Below are 16,739 nucleotides of genomic sequence, written 5' to 3' on the forward strand. Positions count from 1 at the left end.
TTTTAATCAGAAAGTAACGACCCACGGGTTTTAATGGGTTTTATTAAATATTAAGCAGTACACTCAATAAAAATTTTTCGCAATAACGTATGAGAAATGTTTTCAACTTTTAGAGTATAGTTTCAAGGTAAAACCCAATAAAACCCAGTTAAATAAAACCTAATAAAACCCAATAAAACCCAATAAAACCAAGTTAAAACCCAATAAAACCCAATAAGACCCAATACAACCAAGTTAAAACCCATAAAACCCAGTTAAGACCCAATAAAACCCAATAAAACCCAATAAAACCCAGTTGAATCGTAACGTTCAAACGTTGCACCCACGTTAAAATATACTTATGGCATAGCATCATCATCATATTATGCAAAATTGCAAATTGCACAGAGTTGCATATTCGCAAAAATTGAGATGCTGTAAATTCATAGCGGGTTCTGTTACTCTTCCTCTTCGTTTGCATGAAGTTCGCTCACGATTCATTATGTTGTCCACTATTTTTTTGAAATCGTATATTCTCATTTGATTTAAAGTAATTTAAACCTCTCCTAACACATACACAATTAAGATAACTTATTAAATTAAAGAGTTGAAGAGTACAATTTAAAATCATAAGAATTCCATTCTTTTCATTTCATTCATTCATTCGTAATTTTTGTGTTTTATTTATATTAACCAGACTGACACGTCACATCAGCTGCTGACTGAATTATATTTAATTTGTATAATTCTTTAAAACAGCAGTTATCTATCCATCTTTTTAAAAATATGAGTCAACCACAAGCATCCGGAAGTAGTGAAGGGAGAGAAAGGGGGGACAGAGCTCCGACGACGACGGCGGTCAAGGTCGACTTGTCCATGGTCAATAGAGGAATATGGTTGGTTAAGGTAATTAACCAAATAATTGGGTTTATTAAAAAGTTGTTCAAATTGAGGTCATCATTAATTAATGTTTAATGTTTACATAGGTCCCCAAATATTTGGCTGCGCGATGGGAAAAAATTCCAGGAGACGTGTATGTTGCATAATTATTGTCCTACATTTAATCAGGTGAAGTTGGCAATAATGAACTTATCAACTTTCAGGGAAGCTGGAAAACTCAAGATATATAAAACAGGGGCCGATGCCGCACCAAGAGTGACCTTAAGTCTCAGCGATGCCACAATGTGCCTTAAGGAACCGGGTGAAAACGACATTCCAAGAGAGCACTCGTTAATTGCTGGTCCCGTCGTTCATCAAACGTTGGCTGCGTTTGATCACGTTACTGGTAAATAAAATATGCATACCATTTACAGTTTAAACTAGTCAATTTTATGGTTCTCTAAATCCGTATATTTAATAAATTATGTACGCAGGAATTAGCGACGCTCTTGTTCAAGAACCCGATAAAGTTTCCATTTTGGGAAAAGTCCATCAAAAGCTGGAATGTCGTCCTCCTTCCGATGTCGGTTACATGTTAATGAAAAAGGAAGAAATTAGGAAGGCGTCACAACCCGTCAGATCTGTACAACAGTTGGATCGCGTAGTCAATAATTACAAACCAGTGGCTGATCATAAAAATAATGTACTTAAAAATACTTGTATTAAATGTGTTACTTTACTTAAAGTGCCTAAATTTCACATATATTTTTAAATTTTCAGATCGAATACGAGGAACGGAAGAAGGCCGAAGGGAAAAAGGCGAGGGAAGATAAAGATAAGGTGCTCGAAATGTTGTTTGCTGCTTTTGAAAAACATCAGTATTATAACGTCAAGGATTTAGTGAAGATTACTAATCAACCGATTGTAAGTCAATTAATTGGAATGTAGCCATAATTCGAATAGGACTCGATTACTTATCGCCAAAATGGTCAAAATCCGCACATTTTTAATCACTTCTCGCCCGTGGGAATTTAATTCTGGACGACAAATTTAGAGAGCAGGTTGTTGCAATTTTTTTAGAAATATACACTTCCGATTTTGACACTTTTTGAATGAGAGAAGATCTCAAGTTTTAAGAAGCCTTCAGAAAAATTGGAACTCGTCGAAACTAGCGTAAAAACCTCGCCTCCATTCTATTAATCAACTCACTGACTACAAATTTGTCTTCTAGAATTTTAAAATAAATTCCCAGAGCCGAGAAATGACTAAAAACGTGTTGATTTTAGCAATATTGGTGACGAATCCTACGTTGAACTAATCCATAATTATAATATTGATTATTAATCGCTTATGTGCTATTTAATTGCAGGGCTACCTCAAAGAAGTCTTAAAAGAAGTTTGCAACTACTGCGTAAAGAATCCTCACAAGAATATGTGGGAACTAAAACCTGAATACAGGCATTACAAGCAAGATGTCGATGACTGATTTATGATCGCCTTAAATTTATCGTTCTCTTTAAATAGCTTACGAATCATTATAAACGAAAAGTATAAGCGCATTGAATCACGCAATTATTTGTATGTATATGACCAAAACGAACTTTAAACCATTTGTGCTACTAAATTCCGTCTGTAATCAAATACTTATCAGTACGTGAATTTGTCAATGATAATAATAATAATTTCGACGCTACACGTTTAAAAAATCCATCATTTATTTTAGTGACTAAAATTGATATTGATTTAATATACCAAAAATACTTGTAACGTACAAATCTAGAATAGCAATAGCCAAAAAAGGACAATCTTCGCCCACGTGGGCACGGAAGCCGTGGGGACATTAGTATTCTACGATAAGGGAGGGAGGGGTTTATATAAGATGGGCAGATGATGGGGACATTGTCCCACGGCCACTGCATTCGCCCAACTAGTAGGGTAATATCGGTACACATTGCGGTAATATCATACCAATCAATCACTTACTAAACAAGTGACTTAATTACTTTAAAATCTTAAATATATTACACTAGAACAATCGTTTTTTACTCTCCGCCGTTGTATTTATCATGGATCTTTCCGTCGTGGGAAAGTCTGTGTATTTCACCACTGAAACGCCCGAAAATGCGTTTGACGACTTTTTCTCATCCTTTTTCAAGAAATGGACCACGACTGCAAGAACGGAAGGAAAGTCGAGGGTGTCTTCCTCTATGAAAATTATACATCATTTGCATAAATAATTCATAACACTACTCATGATAAGTGTCTTATCTTACGATATTTGACATCGAACTGGTTCGTCTTCTTGTTATGTTCGGTATACTTTGTAACTTTAATGATTAATTTATGAGGTAAAATTGATTGAAGATCATCCAATTAAAAATATTTTTGTAACTTAACTTGACGTTTCCTCACCTTTAACATGTTGCAGTAAAAGTTGTTCCAGTTCCGCATCGTAATCCAGGAAATATTCGGGAAGGACGGATTGAAGAATTTTTTTCATGTCGGATTTGTGAATCGCGGCTGCATTGTTCTTGTCCTGTTTTTTGAATAGTTTCTGCACAACTGCATAAAAATAGAAAGGCAGTCGAGATATCAATTACAAATAAACACTTTCATGCTTAATATGGATAGAAAAGCAGGAGAAAGTCTTCAAGAGGAAAGGGAGGCAGTGTGAGACTATGTTCTTCATATATAACAAAATACTCTGCCAATAATTGCGAAACCTTTAAAACGGTGGTGGCACTGGGCATGAAAATCAGAAAACCGCAATATCCCCCCTCTCCCCCCCCACGGTAATTTGCATGGGTATAGTGCCATCACTGTAAATAAGTAGAAAAATCAGGAGAAAGTGTTGAAGACAAATATGAGGCAATGTGAGACTTGGCTTTCTAAATCCGTCGCAAAATACTCTGCAAATTGATTCAACGGTGGTGGCAGAAAACCGTGTTATCCCCCTTTACCCCAAGGGTAATATGCATCGTTATAGTGCCACCACCACCACTGTAAATAAATGCAAAAACAGGAGAAAGTGTTCAAAATGAAAGAGAGGCAATTTGAGACTTGGTCTTCTTTCATCATAAAACACTCGGAAAAATTCACCAACACCCCACGGAGGTGGCAGAAAACCAGAAAACCGTATTATCACCCCCCCTCCCCCAAAGGTAATAGATATGGCTAAGTGCAACCACTGCTTGACTTGGCTATCAGTTGAATAACACCAATAACTTATCTGTACTTACAATCTTTCGATTCCCGTTTCAATTTGTCCTCCTAAAAATATTCAAATATTTAAAAAATTTCCAAAATTCTTTTCCTATCTCGACGCGAAAGTCCTCACCATTTCGACCTTTTATTTTAATTGAGATAAGTATGGGAATGATGCCTTGTGAAAGCGAGTCGTAAAATCCACGTTGTCTTATTGATGCCTTGTGAAAGCAAATCCTCAAGTCTTATATTCCCCCCTTTACTTAACAAATACTTGTTTATTGATACTCCACGACCCTTCTTTAAATCGAAACAAACGCATATTCTTCCCGTGTGAACCTATATATACGGCAGACCTTATAATTTTTCCGTCGGACCCCCGACGACGAGAGGCCAATTATTGTCTTGTACTGCGGCGCACATGATCTCATACCTATGCATGGATATGCAAATATGTACATAGCCTCGAAGAATCTCATCTCTTTATCACCGTATTGGAATCCCATCTTGGTCGGTGAAATACAATGATTTACAATCTATCAGGCACCATCGTTGTTAGCACATTCGTCGCATACCGTTTATATTTATTGGTCGGTTATCTCTGCCAAGTAGATAATTAAAATGTGGATAAGACTCCTCGGAGCATGACGGCGACAATGTCAAATCAGCCCCTACCAAAAAGTGATATTCTCATTTCTTCTTAGGTACATGGATATGTAGAAGAAAGTTTAATGAAACTTGATATATATTCATATCGTTGTGCTATTCTCGGGTTGGGTATTGGATAACTACATATCTTTTTCATACCCATTGATCAAAATGCTCTCCGATTTTCTTTCTGGCATAACATGGTCGACGGATGCGGACAAGAAGGGGGGATTTTTTGTAAACCAACCTGTCCATATTAACTTACACTTTGTTTACAATACAATTCATTCATGCCAACAGGATACTTCTTTTTAGAGAACCGTTTATTACACACTGATCCCTAAGAATTATTGAAGAGATAAAGTTCAATATAGAACACGCCAAGAAATAAATATGTAAAAGCTTAATTTAGCTTAATTTAGCGACCATGAGTGAAAGTTTTGCTCCAAAGATTAGAGGTTTCATATTAAAGCGTCCTTATCACTAAAATGCTTCCATGATTTAATGGAAATCTTAAAAACCAATCATTCTCTGACATTTAAAAAATGCCATTTTCCAACGACATAGTCAATCCTGTGTAGGAGGAAATAGCAATTTTCCGTCAAGGTTTCTGAGGTATTTAATCTGGATCAAAAACCATGCAATACACCATTTTGCACGCTTTTTTTTGTTCGAGATATGAATAGATTAAGATATTTGAATCATAATTTAAGCAAAAATCTTCCAAGTGATGACTTTCAGAAAAATTGACTCCATTTGCTTGTAATCACCTTCCTTATGTACATACATATTTTGTCCTAGATCCAAAAATGCTCACGTTCCGTTCCCTATTCAAGTGTGTAATGTAAACGTACTCGTGGATGTAGAACATTAATCTGAACAAAAAAACGGACGACCTCCATGAAATGCTGGTATTTATTAAATTAGTAACTTCTTCTTTAGCTGGCACAAACAATCAGGCCAATGCATGCATGTACACCACTAACTAACAACGCCTCTCTCTTGTCACTGATGAGGCTGCTTTATCTCAATGAGTAATTACATCCCATTCCAAACAAAGAAACGGTCCAATTCATTAGTTGAATTTATTCATCGGATCAGATTCATTTGTGCGAATTTCTGTTTTCGAGTTTTTTTTCTCGAAGACTTATTTTCCCAAATAACTTGAACGTATTTTGATATATATATTTTTTACATTGTCATAAAAAAGATTGAAAAAGCTTCTGTTGGGCAATTATGCATATTAATGAATGCATGGTCTGGACTTCTCCGAGACATGTTAACTTACGTCTGGCCGCTTATTACCTGCAGTGGCCGCGGAAGCGTGGGGATATTGCCCCTTGTCCCCACGATTATTCGATGTCCCCCCATCGTCTGCCCATGTTAGGTACACCCTTCCCACTCCAATCCCACATTGTTAATGTCCCCACATGTCCAACGGCTTCCGTGGCCCTCTCCTATCCTACAAATTGTAGGCTACAATGTTAATGTCCCCACAGCTTCCGCGGCCACTGATTACTGACAAGTTGACAATAATGTGCAAGCAGCCAATGCTTCTCATTTTCATTATTCCTTACTTGCAACTTGCAATCAGACCTTAGTAGACGCCGTTCTTTGATGCTTGACACTTTAATAAGTCTCAATTAGTAGAAGGACAATATTGTATTTTTATTATTCCATTCCACTCTACATTCTTGTAGTGTTACACCAGTCGGAAACTATTTTTAGCAGTGTAACATCATCCCTAAAAAGAACATGGGGTAGCATTTTTATTAAATAAGCATGTGCTATTGTCTGTTACATGAAGAAACATGTCGGCCTGCAAGATTGTAAAAAAATGCATTTTTCACTCGATGAATAAATTTTCTTATAAGTTTTAATTTAACTTGGACCAAAATATTTGCTGAATTTAGATCCGAGATACACATGCATAGACCACACACATGCATATTGCATATCCCCGAGGAATCAATGATTCTATAAAAAGATGCTTGTTTTCCTTCTAACCAAATATCGATAAAAAAATTGGAGAGGATTCAGTGTTTCGGGTGCAAGTAACCATTTGCAAGAAATAACGGGGAGAAAGTGCTTTCTTGCAGCTAAATATTTTGACCTGCAAGAAATTCAAGGTGCAAGAAACTATACATTCCGCCACTTTAGTTCACACGGCACGTGGCTTGATGGGCATATTTACCACTTTCTCCCAGTTTCTTGCATTTCTTACGTGGCTTATTTCTTTACGTTTCTTACGTTTCTTATTTCTTTCTTGCTTCTCGGAGCAAGAAATGTAGAAAACCCGGAAGAATGTGGTTTCTTGCAGCAATTCTGACCTAAAAGAAATGCAAGACGCGAGAAACTACGCCAAGCCGTCATACGGCGCTTCTCACTTTCTCCCACTTTCTTGCACCTCGCATTTCTTAATTTCCAATGCAAGAAATGTACCAAACTCGAAACACTGAGAGGATTACCCCACAGAGAAAAATGCCTGCTTTAAAAAGACCACAGCTGTGTTTCGAATAAATCTCGCCATTACAAGGAGGCAGAGTGGTTAATTAAGTGTGAGAGAATTAATTGTGTCGCATGACATGGTCGTCGTCGTCGTCGCAGACTTTGTCTATCATGATTCATGACTCCCGAATAATTGTACCACACGACGGCGCGTGCGTGACATTGACATTCCCCGATCTCCTGCCCCCGGAGTAATGCGTCTTATTAAGCAGTTAAAAATAGCAATGCATCCATATTTAAAAAAACAATCCAAATATTCAATTACTGCATGAAATCTCTTCCTTTATTTATTGATGTACAGTAAGTAATAATATTATCCGCCCAGAGGTGCAACGGTGGTCGTAGTTGCAGCCGTGGTCGTCCTCTTCCAGGGGAATATCATTTCGAAAAAGTTGTTGAAAAAGAATCTTTCCTCAGCCGCCATGTGAGGCATTTCCACCTAAAATTTCGAAATAATGATCAAACTAAAATGTTAATTAAGAAATGCAAATTATTAAACTTATTCTGACTTGTTCGTCCTGGTGGAAGTGATGATGCCGATCCTGCGGCGCTGCCACGGTCACTGCCAAAATTGCAGCGACTAAAATCGCAATGCAGATTAGTTTTCCCATTTAAGCTCTGCTAATTTTTAAACGTTCAATGTTTAACAGTTTAAGCTATTTTCAAGAGCAAAGTTGACCAATATTGAGAATAATTGTGTCAGGTAACACACTTTTATTTATACGCTAGACATGCAAGGTCACCCCAAACGCAGGTCTGGTCATGAATTTATTCCAGACAAAAAATGCATTGCAATGCAAATCTGCTATGAAATATTTTTCTCCTTTAATCAATTCAGCAACCTTGAAATGATTGTGTTGAGGGAAATATTTCTCAGAAATGAGCAGCATTCCGGGTTAATTGATTATTTAAAAAAATACGAAACACATGTACGTACATATTTTATTTAGCATCCTTTTCTCATGTAAAATTAGCCTGAACCGTGCAATCGCAATGTATTAATTATTATTTAAATTGGGTAAAAATCTGTGGCGTCTGGTTACAAAAATTCACTAATCATGGTAAATAGATTGAGAGGTACACAAATAAAATCACGAATGTGCATACTATTTACCTACATTCACTCTTATGAAACCGGTATTAAGGTGGTATAGTATGCGGGTTTTGAGTTTGAATTGTTGCGTCTCAACTTTCCCTTCTTCCATATATTCTAATGGCGATTTTGAAACCTGATCATCTCCGTGAGTTTTTTATAATATGAAGGTTTTAATGCACCTAAAAATCGATAATTTTTAGGCTTACAAAGTTGCGCTGGTCTGATCTTTATGTTTTTCTTCCATGAGAAAATATTTAAGTTTTACTGATTATTTTTCGTCTATTTTATGTGTATTTTCTCATGGAAGAAAAACATAAAGATCAGACCAGCGCAACTTTGTAAACCTAAAAATTATCGATTTTTAGGTGCATTAAGATTTTCATATTGTAAAAAACTCACGGAGATGATCAGGTTTCAAAATCGCCATTTGAATATATGGAAGAAGGGAAAGTTGAGACGCAACAATTCAAACTCAAAACCCGCATACTATACCACCTTAATTCATTTCCTGCCCTGAGTACGTATATGTCTCTACCAGCATGGTAATAACGAGCATTATCGTTTAGTAATGTTATTGAAAACTTTACCACTAAACTTTTTGAAGTATTTTTAAAATTTAAAATTCTCAATGAGCATGGGAGTTTGATGTTGGATATAAGCGAACAACTATCTGGGAGTAAAATGGTGAAAGAAATTTCAAAATCAGAGTAAAATTGGATATTTGGCGTGGATTTGAATGAGTGAAAGCACAGCTTTCTCCGGTTTTTTATACGTATGTACATATGTATGTATGCGACTACCGGATTTTTTGCAGGGTGTACATTTATGTACAGATGCACATTAGTTTGTTTCTTTTTGTGCATGATAAATTGCGAAGCGATGAGGATGTATGTAGTAATTTTAGTTATCTATGATATGATATGATTATCAGTCAGCGGTCAAACATAGTTGTATGATTAATTTCATTGATTACCAATTATAATAATGATCCACAAACGACATTACTTCTTTTACCGAGAGTGTGATTGAGGTTCCATATATTTACATAATTCATTTACGCTAAAATGTTGAAATTTCAGCAAATAATTTTGAGTGCAATTATTGCCATAACTTGTGTGTCCACTGAACAAGTACCAATCACCCCGAGACTGGACCTAATTAATGGAAATGCTGACAATAACACGTACACAATATTTACCAAGCAAAAGGGGGACCCTGATCCAGTCTTTGTGTACATGTTGACCCATACGACACACATCTGCAGTATTGGCATGTAAGGAAAATTTTGAAAATACATACAAGTATTTAAGGTCTCCCAGCGTATGCGTATGCTCTCCGATTTTTGGGCAAATTAGTGTGAATCGATCGCAAAAATTAGTATGAAATTTGCAAAAGACGCGATCTCCCAATGGGCACGTTTGGCAGAGATACATATTTGCATACGAAGAGGAAAAAACACTCGGTGGAAAGTGTAAGATTTGTCAACTTTACGGATCGTTTTCTCCTCTTCGGATGCAAATATCTCCGCCAAACGTATCCATTAGCAGATCGCATCCTTTGCAAATTTCATACTAATCAAATCCACGATCGATTCTCACTAATTTCCCCAAAATCTGAGAGCATCCGCTGTGCGATTTCCATCAATATCATGCTAATAATTCCTATTTAATTAGTTGGAGATTTTACCCCATGCCAAACTTTGCAAGAGACCCGGATCAACCTGCCCTGACCGGATATCAAATCGGAACATCCGAGAAATACGAATGTACCTCTGTTACCCCCGAATTCGCTGGTCTCCTCGCAGCCACCAAGTCCTACAGATATCTCGGGAGTTCAAACCTCAACCAATTCTCCGTCTCCGTTTATTCCGAACCCAATGCGTTCGGTCGAGAACAAGTTTTTGACAATTTGGCCGAGTTCTCTTTAATTACCAGCCTCCCCTTCGGCGTCAATTCCTACCTCGTGACAGGAATCACTGATCCCGACGCTGCGAACCAACTCTGGCTCGCCCCCGTGGTCAAGGTCTACTGGGAAACCGATGGTCGACCCGGAAACCAAATTTGTCTCGCGGTCGTGAATCAAAATGTGGGTGGGGGTGGGACAGCAAAAACATTTTATCGCAAGACGCTGACACCCACGGGGAACGAGCCGAATGAAATTGTCCACTTTGGGTCGTTCCTGTTCTTGAGATATCCAACAGCTACGGGGCCCGGTTTTTGTGATGAAGATATCCAAGATAATATGTTGGGCATGATTCGATTACCGCACCCACCTGCAGAACACGTCAAGTATAATAGGACCGAGAAATATATCGTCCAGGAATCATAATGATGATGACATGCCATTTAAAATTTGCATAAATTTGTAAATACTTATTTAAATGTAGATTATGTATTTAAGTTATTTGAAAAAGTTGACATATTAAGATTTTGAAATCTATGCAATTAAGAAAGATGAAAGATAGCAATTCGTTAAATAAATCAAGTTATTATCCTTATAAAACGCTTACAAAAATGGTTAATTAATTTTTTAAATGTGCTTGTACGGTACAATTTGAGGACGTTTTTACTTTATTTTATTGATAATTGCGAGCTTTCGAACGATTTAGACTGCTAACGAATAATCGGTGATTTCATGTAACCTGAATTAAACGAAATTGCGTAATCAGATCAGGCCTACATTCTTTGCATGATTAGAAATTCACAAATATGCATGATATCACGTATACTACTTATCTACCTGTATTTATCTTTAATCAATGCATATGTACTTATCACACACTACTTTCATCTCCTCATTCATCAACAATTATCGAATTATCTAAAGCTAAATTAAACCGTCAACATTTCATTTTTCGATATCCATTCCCGAGCAATATTTGTAACGTCCTGTTCAAAATCTAATAAAATGCATCTCTTAAAATTACTTTGGTTGACTATTTTCACCCTGTATGGAACAATTGCCTTGGCCGAAGGTGAAAAATTGGCAGGACTCGTGATATACAACGCGACTCATAGCTTATCAGTCGTGAACCTTGAAGAAGCGGAAACCAATCGAGAACTTGTCGATATCTTGAAAACGGCCAACATGGCGTGCAGCGTAGGGATGTACGTAAGCATGAACACAAAGACAATTACCGAAGGGCGGATATGTATTTATTATTTCCAACTTTTCCATTTTATGACGCCCGAATTTGTGGGTGTGTCTCCCAACTTTACAAAAAATCAAAATATTTTTACGTATAACACATTTCTAGATATTTATAAATATTCATTTCCGCTATTAATACTTGACAAATACGGAAATATTTTACATATTTTTTCGAAAACACATATATTTTGTAAAACATTTCAACGATGTGAAACGACGAAATTGATTTCTTCAAAGAAATTGGACAAAAAAATTCATAGTATTAAATTCAAAAGTATTTGCAAACATTTTTATGCCAAAATTTTTATTTTTGTGGTTTTGTTTGCACACATATTTCGTAAATATTTTGGCCATTTTTCCTATTAAATAGTAAATATACACATATTTCAGCTATTTTTTCATAAATACATATCCGCCATCCGTTCTGTATACATTCTCACATTCGTAATAGAAACTTTCCATAATTCATTTTCAGCTGGAGATTTTACCCCAGACCTAACTTTTCCTACGACCTCGGAACCTTCCCCGGTTATCAAATCGGCTTCGACGAAAACTACCGATGTTTCAACATCGCACCGACCAATGGAGATATCGCCAACATGTTATCGTACCGCTCACTCGGACCAATTTCCACAGACAACAGGTTAGACTTGGATCAACAATCGATAACCTTGTACTCTGGAAAGTACACTTCCGGACAACGTTTGACCTTCACGTCCAGCTCCCAATATCCCATTATCAACATTACAAGTACAATTCGTGCCCAATCTTTCGTCATCACGGGTCAACACGACGCCAATCCTACCACCCCGGAAGACTCTCGGGCCCCCGTCTTTAACATTTTTTGGGACTTGAACGCCAGCGTGGACGGGAGGTCGTTGTGCGTCCAGTTAATTAATCTCAATCCACAAGAGGAACGATTCAAAATGCACATTCAAAACGAAATGGAGTACATTGATAAGGACGGGATAACAACGCAAATTCAGTTTAATGCCCTCAGATATTACACGTACCAAGTTGTCCTTGCAAACCCTAGACTTTGTGCTGAAAGATTTGACGTGACAGCATCAACAATTACCAAACTCTCTTCATTTACTGAAATTCTGTAATCAATCAAAGCCATAAGTTATTTATCAATGGCTTGATGGGGAAAATACTTTTAATTGTCAAATCAAAATGCACGATTTTGAGCTTTGTTCTTCACAGGGTCTGCATTTCCGGGGATGTGACACCCACAAAAAGGCGAAAATCTGCATCGAGAAGACAACGAAGATGCATGGTTTGCTAAGAAATTATTAGCTTTTTATTATCGCACTGTCAAAATACATTGTTCTTTTCGATTTTACAAGAATAATGCATTTTGACAGCGATAAAAAGCTAATTTCTTCACAAAACGTAAGACTTTCATGTAGATTTTCGTTTTTTTTGTGGGGGTGTAACACCCCCGGAAATCCAAAGCTTGCAAAGAAAATGGAGCTTAAAATACTGTATTTTGACAAATGACAGTATTTTGCCCATAACACTCAACAACTTCAACTTCGTCTTATCAAAGTTTTAATAAAGCAAATATATAACTATATATATATTCTATAATTTATCAGCGTTCGTTAATTAATACCAATCATAATTAAAGTTTAAAATAAAAATTATCCTTAGAACGTTCAAGTTCATCAATGAGAAAATTGAGACGCGTGGGAATTTGGTTCCCACACGACGATTGATACACACTCCACACAAATCAATCATTCCTTTCTTCTCGCGTTCTTATCTTTCCTAATAAAGTAAACATCACGGACAATTAGTTGCCGAAACACATCCCAATTTTTGTGTTTACTACAATTTCAAAATTTTTGTAACAAAAATAATCCTTGAAAACCAATCAATAAAACTCCCATTTTGTTTTGTAAATAAATTTATGTACCTAAATAATGAGGCTTCTTTCATAATAAAGAAAAAACGCACGTTTTTACTTGGTTTTTAAAAAAAGTTACTGTTCTGACATAATTTACATAATTCTGGTTGGTCCGGAATTTTGGGACTACTAAAAAACCACCAACTATAACAAATATTAAGAATTACCCAACAAACTACCAAAAATGGATAGTATGATGATCCAAAAGGATTTTATACTAGCCCCAGGAGAAGAATATGTGCAATGCCCGTATAATTTCGCACACATTGTGACGTAAGTACATACCTAATTTCTAATTAATTATTAAATACTTGTTTTAAACAGTATATCATAAACCAAACCAGTTGTTTAATATACGATACTTCGTGGAGCGATCTGACCATGAAGAGTTGATAATATAGTTCCCTCTTTCTTTGATTATCTTTTCTAGAAACGCTAAATTTATCGTACACTTAACCAAGTGCAGGAGGGATTATGAAAAGGAACGTGAAAAAGCTGGCAAACGGGTGAAAATGCTAGCCTGTCGGTTTAACGATACCCACATCGTAATTGCCCCCGAAATTAAATTTCACGAAGAAAGGTGTAAGGACAGATTCAACGTGGTGGAAACCGTACGATATCACACGAGTGGTATGGTTGGACATCATTTTTACAATTAAAATTCGTTACAAAATTTTACTAACATGAATTTCGTACATAAATTCCGCAGAGGAGTTTTCCCGTAAATTGGACGACGACGAACGCCGCCGTAAGGAAGATCGGAAGCGAAGTAAGAAGCATAAAAAACACAAGCATCACGATCGCGACAGAAAACGTCGAAGTAGCAGCAGCGGAAAAGAGCGTGGGAGTGAAAAGCATCGGAATGGTGACAACCCCAACAAGGACAAAGAAAAAGACCGTGGAGTGGAGCGAGTTCTTCGGATAGATATCTATCCAGAGCAAGATGACGCGAATAACATGAATAATAACGGCCGAGGGCCAGGAGGGGTATTTAGCAACGGACGGGGAGGAGGAAGAGGGGGAGGGGCATTCAATAACCGGGGAGGAGGAGGGGTATCTAATAACGGCTGGGGAGGAGGAGGAGGAGGAGTATTTAAAGATTATGGTCATGGTCACATTGATAACCGGTTTAGGGGAGAGAAACAGGAGGTGCGTCCACCGAAGAAACCAAAATATGATAAGCATGTCATGTATAACAACGGTGAGCATGAAAATATGTGGGGCGACGATGCAGAAGATTGGGAGGCTGAGGCGAAAGGGTAAATATGATAAATAATAGTGGACAAAATGCTCAAAAATACATTATTTTGAGCTCTGTTCTTCGAATGGTTTAGATTTCTAGGACTCACCTATAAAATGACCGGAATCTGAAGACAACAGTTTTACGAAAATAATGCTTTTATGAAGAAATTAACTTTTTATCGCTGTCAAAATACATTGTTTTCAAAATTGAAAAATATATGCTTTGCGACTGCGATAAAAAGTTAATTTCTTCATAAACCCTGTATTTTCTTAAGGCTGTTGTCTTCTCCATGTAGATTTTCGTCTTTTTGTGGGTGTTACACTCGTCGAAATCCAAACCCTGGGAAGAACTGAGCTCAAAATACTGCATTTTAACAAAGTGCTTTCTCCTGATAAACAACAGCATCACGTAAATTTCTTTCAAGTAAAACATTACTACAATTATTGCAGAAACGGGGCAGCTTACGAGCCACAGGAAGCAATTAAAGAGAAAGTAATTCTATATCAGCCAGGAGGACTTAGCAAAGCTGAACGGAAACAGTACAGAGCAGACCAAAAACTCCGAGCTGCACGCTTAGCAGATTCCGGACATGACTCGGAGGACAGCAACGATCGAGGAGATCCACATCCCGTCAGCAATAAGACAGATCCAGACTTTGCTGAAGCAACAACAAATTTTGAACAAGTGGATCCTGGCAACTTCTTTAAAACTTGTCCTCCACCCGAGGACGATTTCTGGAAGTCGCCACCACCTTCCGATTATGAACCAATTCCATCAAAAAGAAATAGTTTCAATTATGAACGAACTACATCAGCAAGAAATGATTTCAATTATGAACCAATTTCATCAAAACGAAATAGTTTCAATTATGAACCAATTACATCAAAACGAAATGATTTCAGATATGAACCGACTCCATCAGCAAGAAATGATTTCAAATATGAACCCAGCCCCCCAGCAAAGGTGGAGTTTAAATATGAACCACCCATTTTACTGAAAGTATCCCCTCCTCCAAAAATCGAAGAAGATTCAGAGAAAGAGGATGGAGAATGTACTGATGAAGAATTTGAGGCTTTTATTGGTGAAGATCCCTTCAGCTAAACTAAATATTTGTGGGGAAACTTTTGATACTTTGGATTTCAACTTGACTGTTCTTTGATTTATATTTCGTTACATTTACATATAGTTATTATAATATTTGTTTTTAAATCTCTTAAATATCTCTTTTTTTAAGTCTCGAGTCCCGACGTGAAAATTGGATTTTTTCTCGTATCGCAATCGCATCGCAAGAATTTGTTTAGGTTTCAGGGGAGTTAAAAATATGACCAAAATCAGATTCCACTTCTCTTGGATTTCGACATGTGTAAATCAATCCAACTATAATTTTAAAAGGAAACGTATCTTGTGACATGTCTCGTCTTTGAATGTGTTTGACATTTTAGACCCAAAATTGTAAAATTGCTGCGTTTATCTATTTCAGTTTTAACGATATTCGGGATAAAATTAATATTGGTAAATATCTGTATCTTAACTTTACTTTTGAAATATTTTTAAAAATGACTCCAATTCCTTAACGCAAATAGTGTAAAGTGTCCACAAAAAAATTAAATGTTGTTTTACTAAATGGTAAGATAATTTTAGTCCAAGTAGATATAGATATACATACAATTCGTGCTAAACTGGAATAAAAAGGGTATCGTCCCCCTACTCTAGAATCCAAGATTATTGGACGAGTTAGTCCCTTTATAATATTTAGAAAATAATGACATTTTCTTAAACTCATTTTCAACTGGTTTCAGAAAATGGATAATAACGTTACTTAAATTAGCATTTTAATTTTTAAAATTTCCATAACTTTATCTATCTCTTAAGTTGGGCCAAAACTTTCAGAGACAATAGGAAAAAAAATGTTTAGCAAACATTTTGGATTTCAAGATCGGCTCTGGAAATTTTAAAAGCGCAGTTTTGCTAATTGCCTAAAAATCGTGTCCGAATACTTTTATTCATCCGAATACTTTTATTTTTAAGATAAATCAATTTCATCAATTTTCATGACAACATGCAAAGAACGGAAAGTTTTCGAACGGTTACATTTTTGCGAAATTCTCACAAAATCTCAT

At 36.5% G+C, this 16,739-nt stretch overlaps 5 protein-coding genes and 1 long non-coding RNA gene across 8 annotated transcripts; 4 read left to right on the forward strand and 2 right to left on the reverse strand.

The window, feature by feature from the left end:
* The first annotated feature begins 439 nt into the window (after nt 1-439).
* LOC110856158 (general transcription factor IIF subunit 2) lies at nt 440-2,551 on the forward strand. Of its 2 annotated transcripts, XM_035856954.1 has the most exons (7): nt 458-529; nt 739-885; nt 966-1,012; nt 1,083-1,264; nt 1,353-1,561; nt 1,639-1,782; nt 2,228-2,551. In XM_035856954.1, the coding sequence occupies exons 2-7, from the start codon at nt 766-768 to the stop codon at nt 2,342-2,344; spliced, it is 819 nt and encodes a 272-aa protein (XP_035712847.1). In that variant the 5' UTR covers nt 458-529; nt 739-765; the 3' UTR covers nt 2,345-2,551. The 2 variants fall into 2 exon arrangements, with proteins under 2 accessions (XP_021960305.1, XP_035712847.1); XM_022104613.2 differs by having other exon boundaries at nt 440-885.
* Nucleotides 2,552-4,392, reverse strand: LOC110856159. The gene is made up of 5 exons (XM_022104614.2): nt 4,196-4,392; nt 4,098-4,128; nt 3,271-3,420; nt 3,132-3,185; nt 2,552-3,063 (listed from the first exon to the last, which is right to left on the reverse strand). The coding sequence occupies exons 1-5, from the start codon at nt 4,196-4,198 to the stop codon at nt 2,885-2,887; spliced, it is 417 nt and encodes a 138-aa protein (XP_021960306.1). The 5' UTR covers nt 4,199-4,392; the 3' UTR covers nt 2,552-2,884.
* Nucleotides 4,393-7,474: 3,082 nt separating this feature from the next.
* On the reverse strand, nt 7,475-7,924 carry LOC110856307. Its single transcript, XR_002548562.2, has 2 exons — nt 7,728-7,924; nt 7,475-7,657 (listed from the first exon to the last, which is right to left on the reverse strand). It is a non-coding gene; the product is annotated as an uncharacterized LOC110856307 (long non-coding RNA).
* Nucleotides 7,925-8,741: 817 nt separating this feature from the next.
* LOC110856278 lies at nt 8,742-10,816 on the forward strand. 2 transcript variants are annotated; one of them, XM_035857013.1, is made up of 3 exons: nt 8,742-8,856; nt 9,394-9,587; nt 9,988-10,816. In XM_035857013.1, exons 1-3 carry the CDS (start codon nt 8,854-8,856, stop codon nt 10,640-10,642), a joined length of 852 nt encoding a protein of 283 aa, XP_035712906.1. In that variant the 5' UTR covers nt 8,742-8,853; the 3' UTR covers nt 10,643-10,816. The 2 variants fall into 2 exon arrangements, with proteins under 2 accessions (XP_035712906.1, XP_021960449.1); XM_022104757.2 differs by lacking the exon at nt 8,742-8,856 and having other exon boundaries at nt 9,096-9,587.
* A 287-nt stretch (nt 10,817-11,103) lies between these two features.
* On the forward strand, nt 11,104-13,043 carry LOC110856368. Its single transcript, XM_022104853.2, has 2 exons — nt 11,104-11,421; nt 11,940-13,043. Exons 1-2 carry the CDS (start codon nt 11,222-11,224, stop codon nt 12,571-12,573), a joined length of 834 nt encoding a protein of 277 aa, XP_021960545.1. The 5' UTR covers nt 11,104-11,221; the 3' UTR covers nt 12,574-13,043.
* Nucleotides 13,044-13,188: 145 nt separating this feature from the next.
* On the forward strand, nt 13,189-16,339 carry LOC110856167 (pre-mRNA-splicing factor cwc25). The gene is made up of 4 exons (XM_022104625.2): nt 13,189-13,649; nt 13,807-14,006; nt 14,086-14,635; nt 15,069-16,339. The coding sequence occupies exons 1-4, from the start codon at nt 13,561-13,563 to the stop codon at nt 15,718-15,720; spliced, it is 1,491 nt and encodes a 496-aa protein (XP_021960317.1). The 5' UTR covers nt 13,189-13,560; the 3' UTR covers nt 15,721-16,339.
* Nucleotides 16,340-16,739: the final 400 nt, after the last annotated feature.

The sequence above is a fragment of the Folsomia candida genome, unplaced genomic scaffold (genome assembly GCF_002217175.1).
Source record: "Folsomia candida strain VU population unplaced genomic scaffold, ASM221717v1 Fcan01_Sc015, whole genome shotgun sequence".
NCBI lineage: Eukaryota > Metazoa > Arthropoda > Collembola > Entomobryomorpha > Isotomidae > Folsomia > Folsomia candida.

Excerpts from the sequence above, each read along its gene's own strand:
- LOC110856158 (XM_022104613.2), top strand. The coding sequence starts at position 766 with ATGAGTCAACCACAAGCATCCGGAAGTAGTGAAGGGAGAGAAAGGGGG. Across the intron at positions 886-965 it reads GAGGAATATGGTTGGTTAAG|GTCCCCAAATATTTGGCTGC; the intron begins GTAATTAACCAA and ends ATGTTTACATAG. Across the intron at positions 1,783-2,227 it reads AGATTACTAATCAACCGATT|GGCTACCTCAAAGAAGTCTT; the intron begins GTAAGTCAATTA and ends ATTTAATTGCAG.
- LOC110856159 (XM_022104614.2), bottom strand. Across the intron at positions 3,186-3,270 it reads TTTACTGCAACATGTTAAAG|TTACAAAGTATACCGAACAT; the intron begins GTGAGGAAACGT and ends TAATCATTAAAG. Across the intron at positions 3,064-3,131 it reads CCAGTTCGATGTCAAATATC|AGGAAGACACCCTCGACTTT; the intron begins GTAAGATAAGAC and ends TAATTTTCATAG.
- LOC110856278 (XM_022104757.2), top strand. The coding sequence starts at position 9,379 with ATGTTGAAATTTCAGCAAATAATTTTGAGTGCAATTATTGCCATAACT. Across the intron at positions 9,588-9,987 it reads CACATCTGCAGTATTGGCAT|TTGGAGATTTTACCCCATGC; the intron begins GTAAGGAAAATT and ends CTATTTAATTAG.
- LOC110856368 (XM_022104853.2), top strand. The coding sequence starts at position 11,222 with ATGCATCTCTTAAAATTACTTTGGTTGACTATTTTCACCCTGTATGGA. Across the intron at positions 11,422-11,939 it reads ATGGCGTGCAGCGTAGGGAT|CTGGAGATTTTACCCCAGAC; the intron begins GTACGTAAGCAT and ends ATTCATTTTCAG.
- LOC110856167 (XM_022104625.2), top strand. The coding sequence starts at position 13,561 with ATGGATAGTATGATGATCCAAAAGGATTTTATACTAGCCCCAGGAGAA. Across the intron at positions 13,650-13,806 it reads AATTTCGCACACATTGTGAC|AAACGCTAAATTTATCGTAC; the intron begins GTAAGTACATAC and ends TATCTTTTCTAG. Across the intron at positions 14,007-14,085 it reads CGTACGATATCACACGAGTG|AGGAGTTTTCCCGTAAATTG; the intron begins GTATGGTTGGAC and ends TAAATTCCGCAG.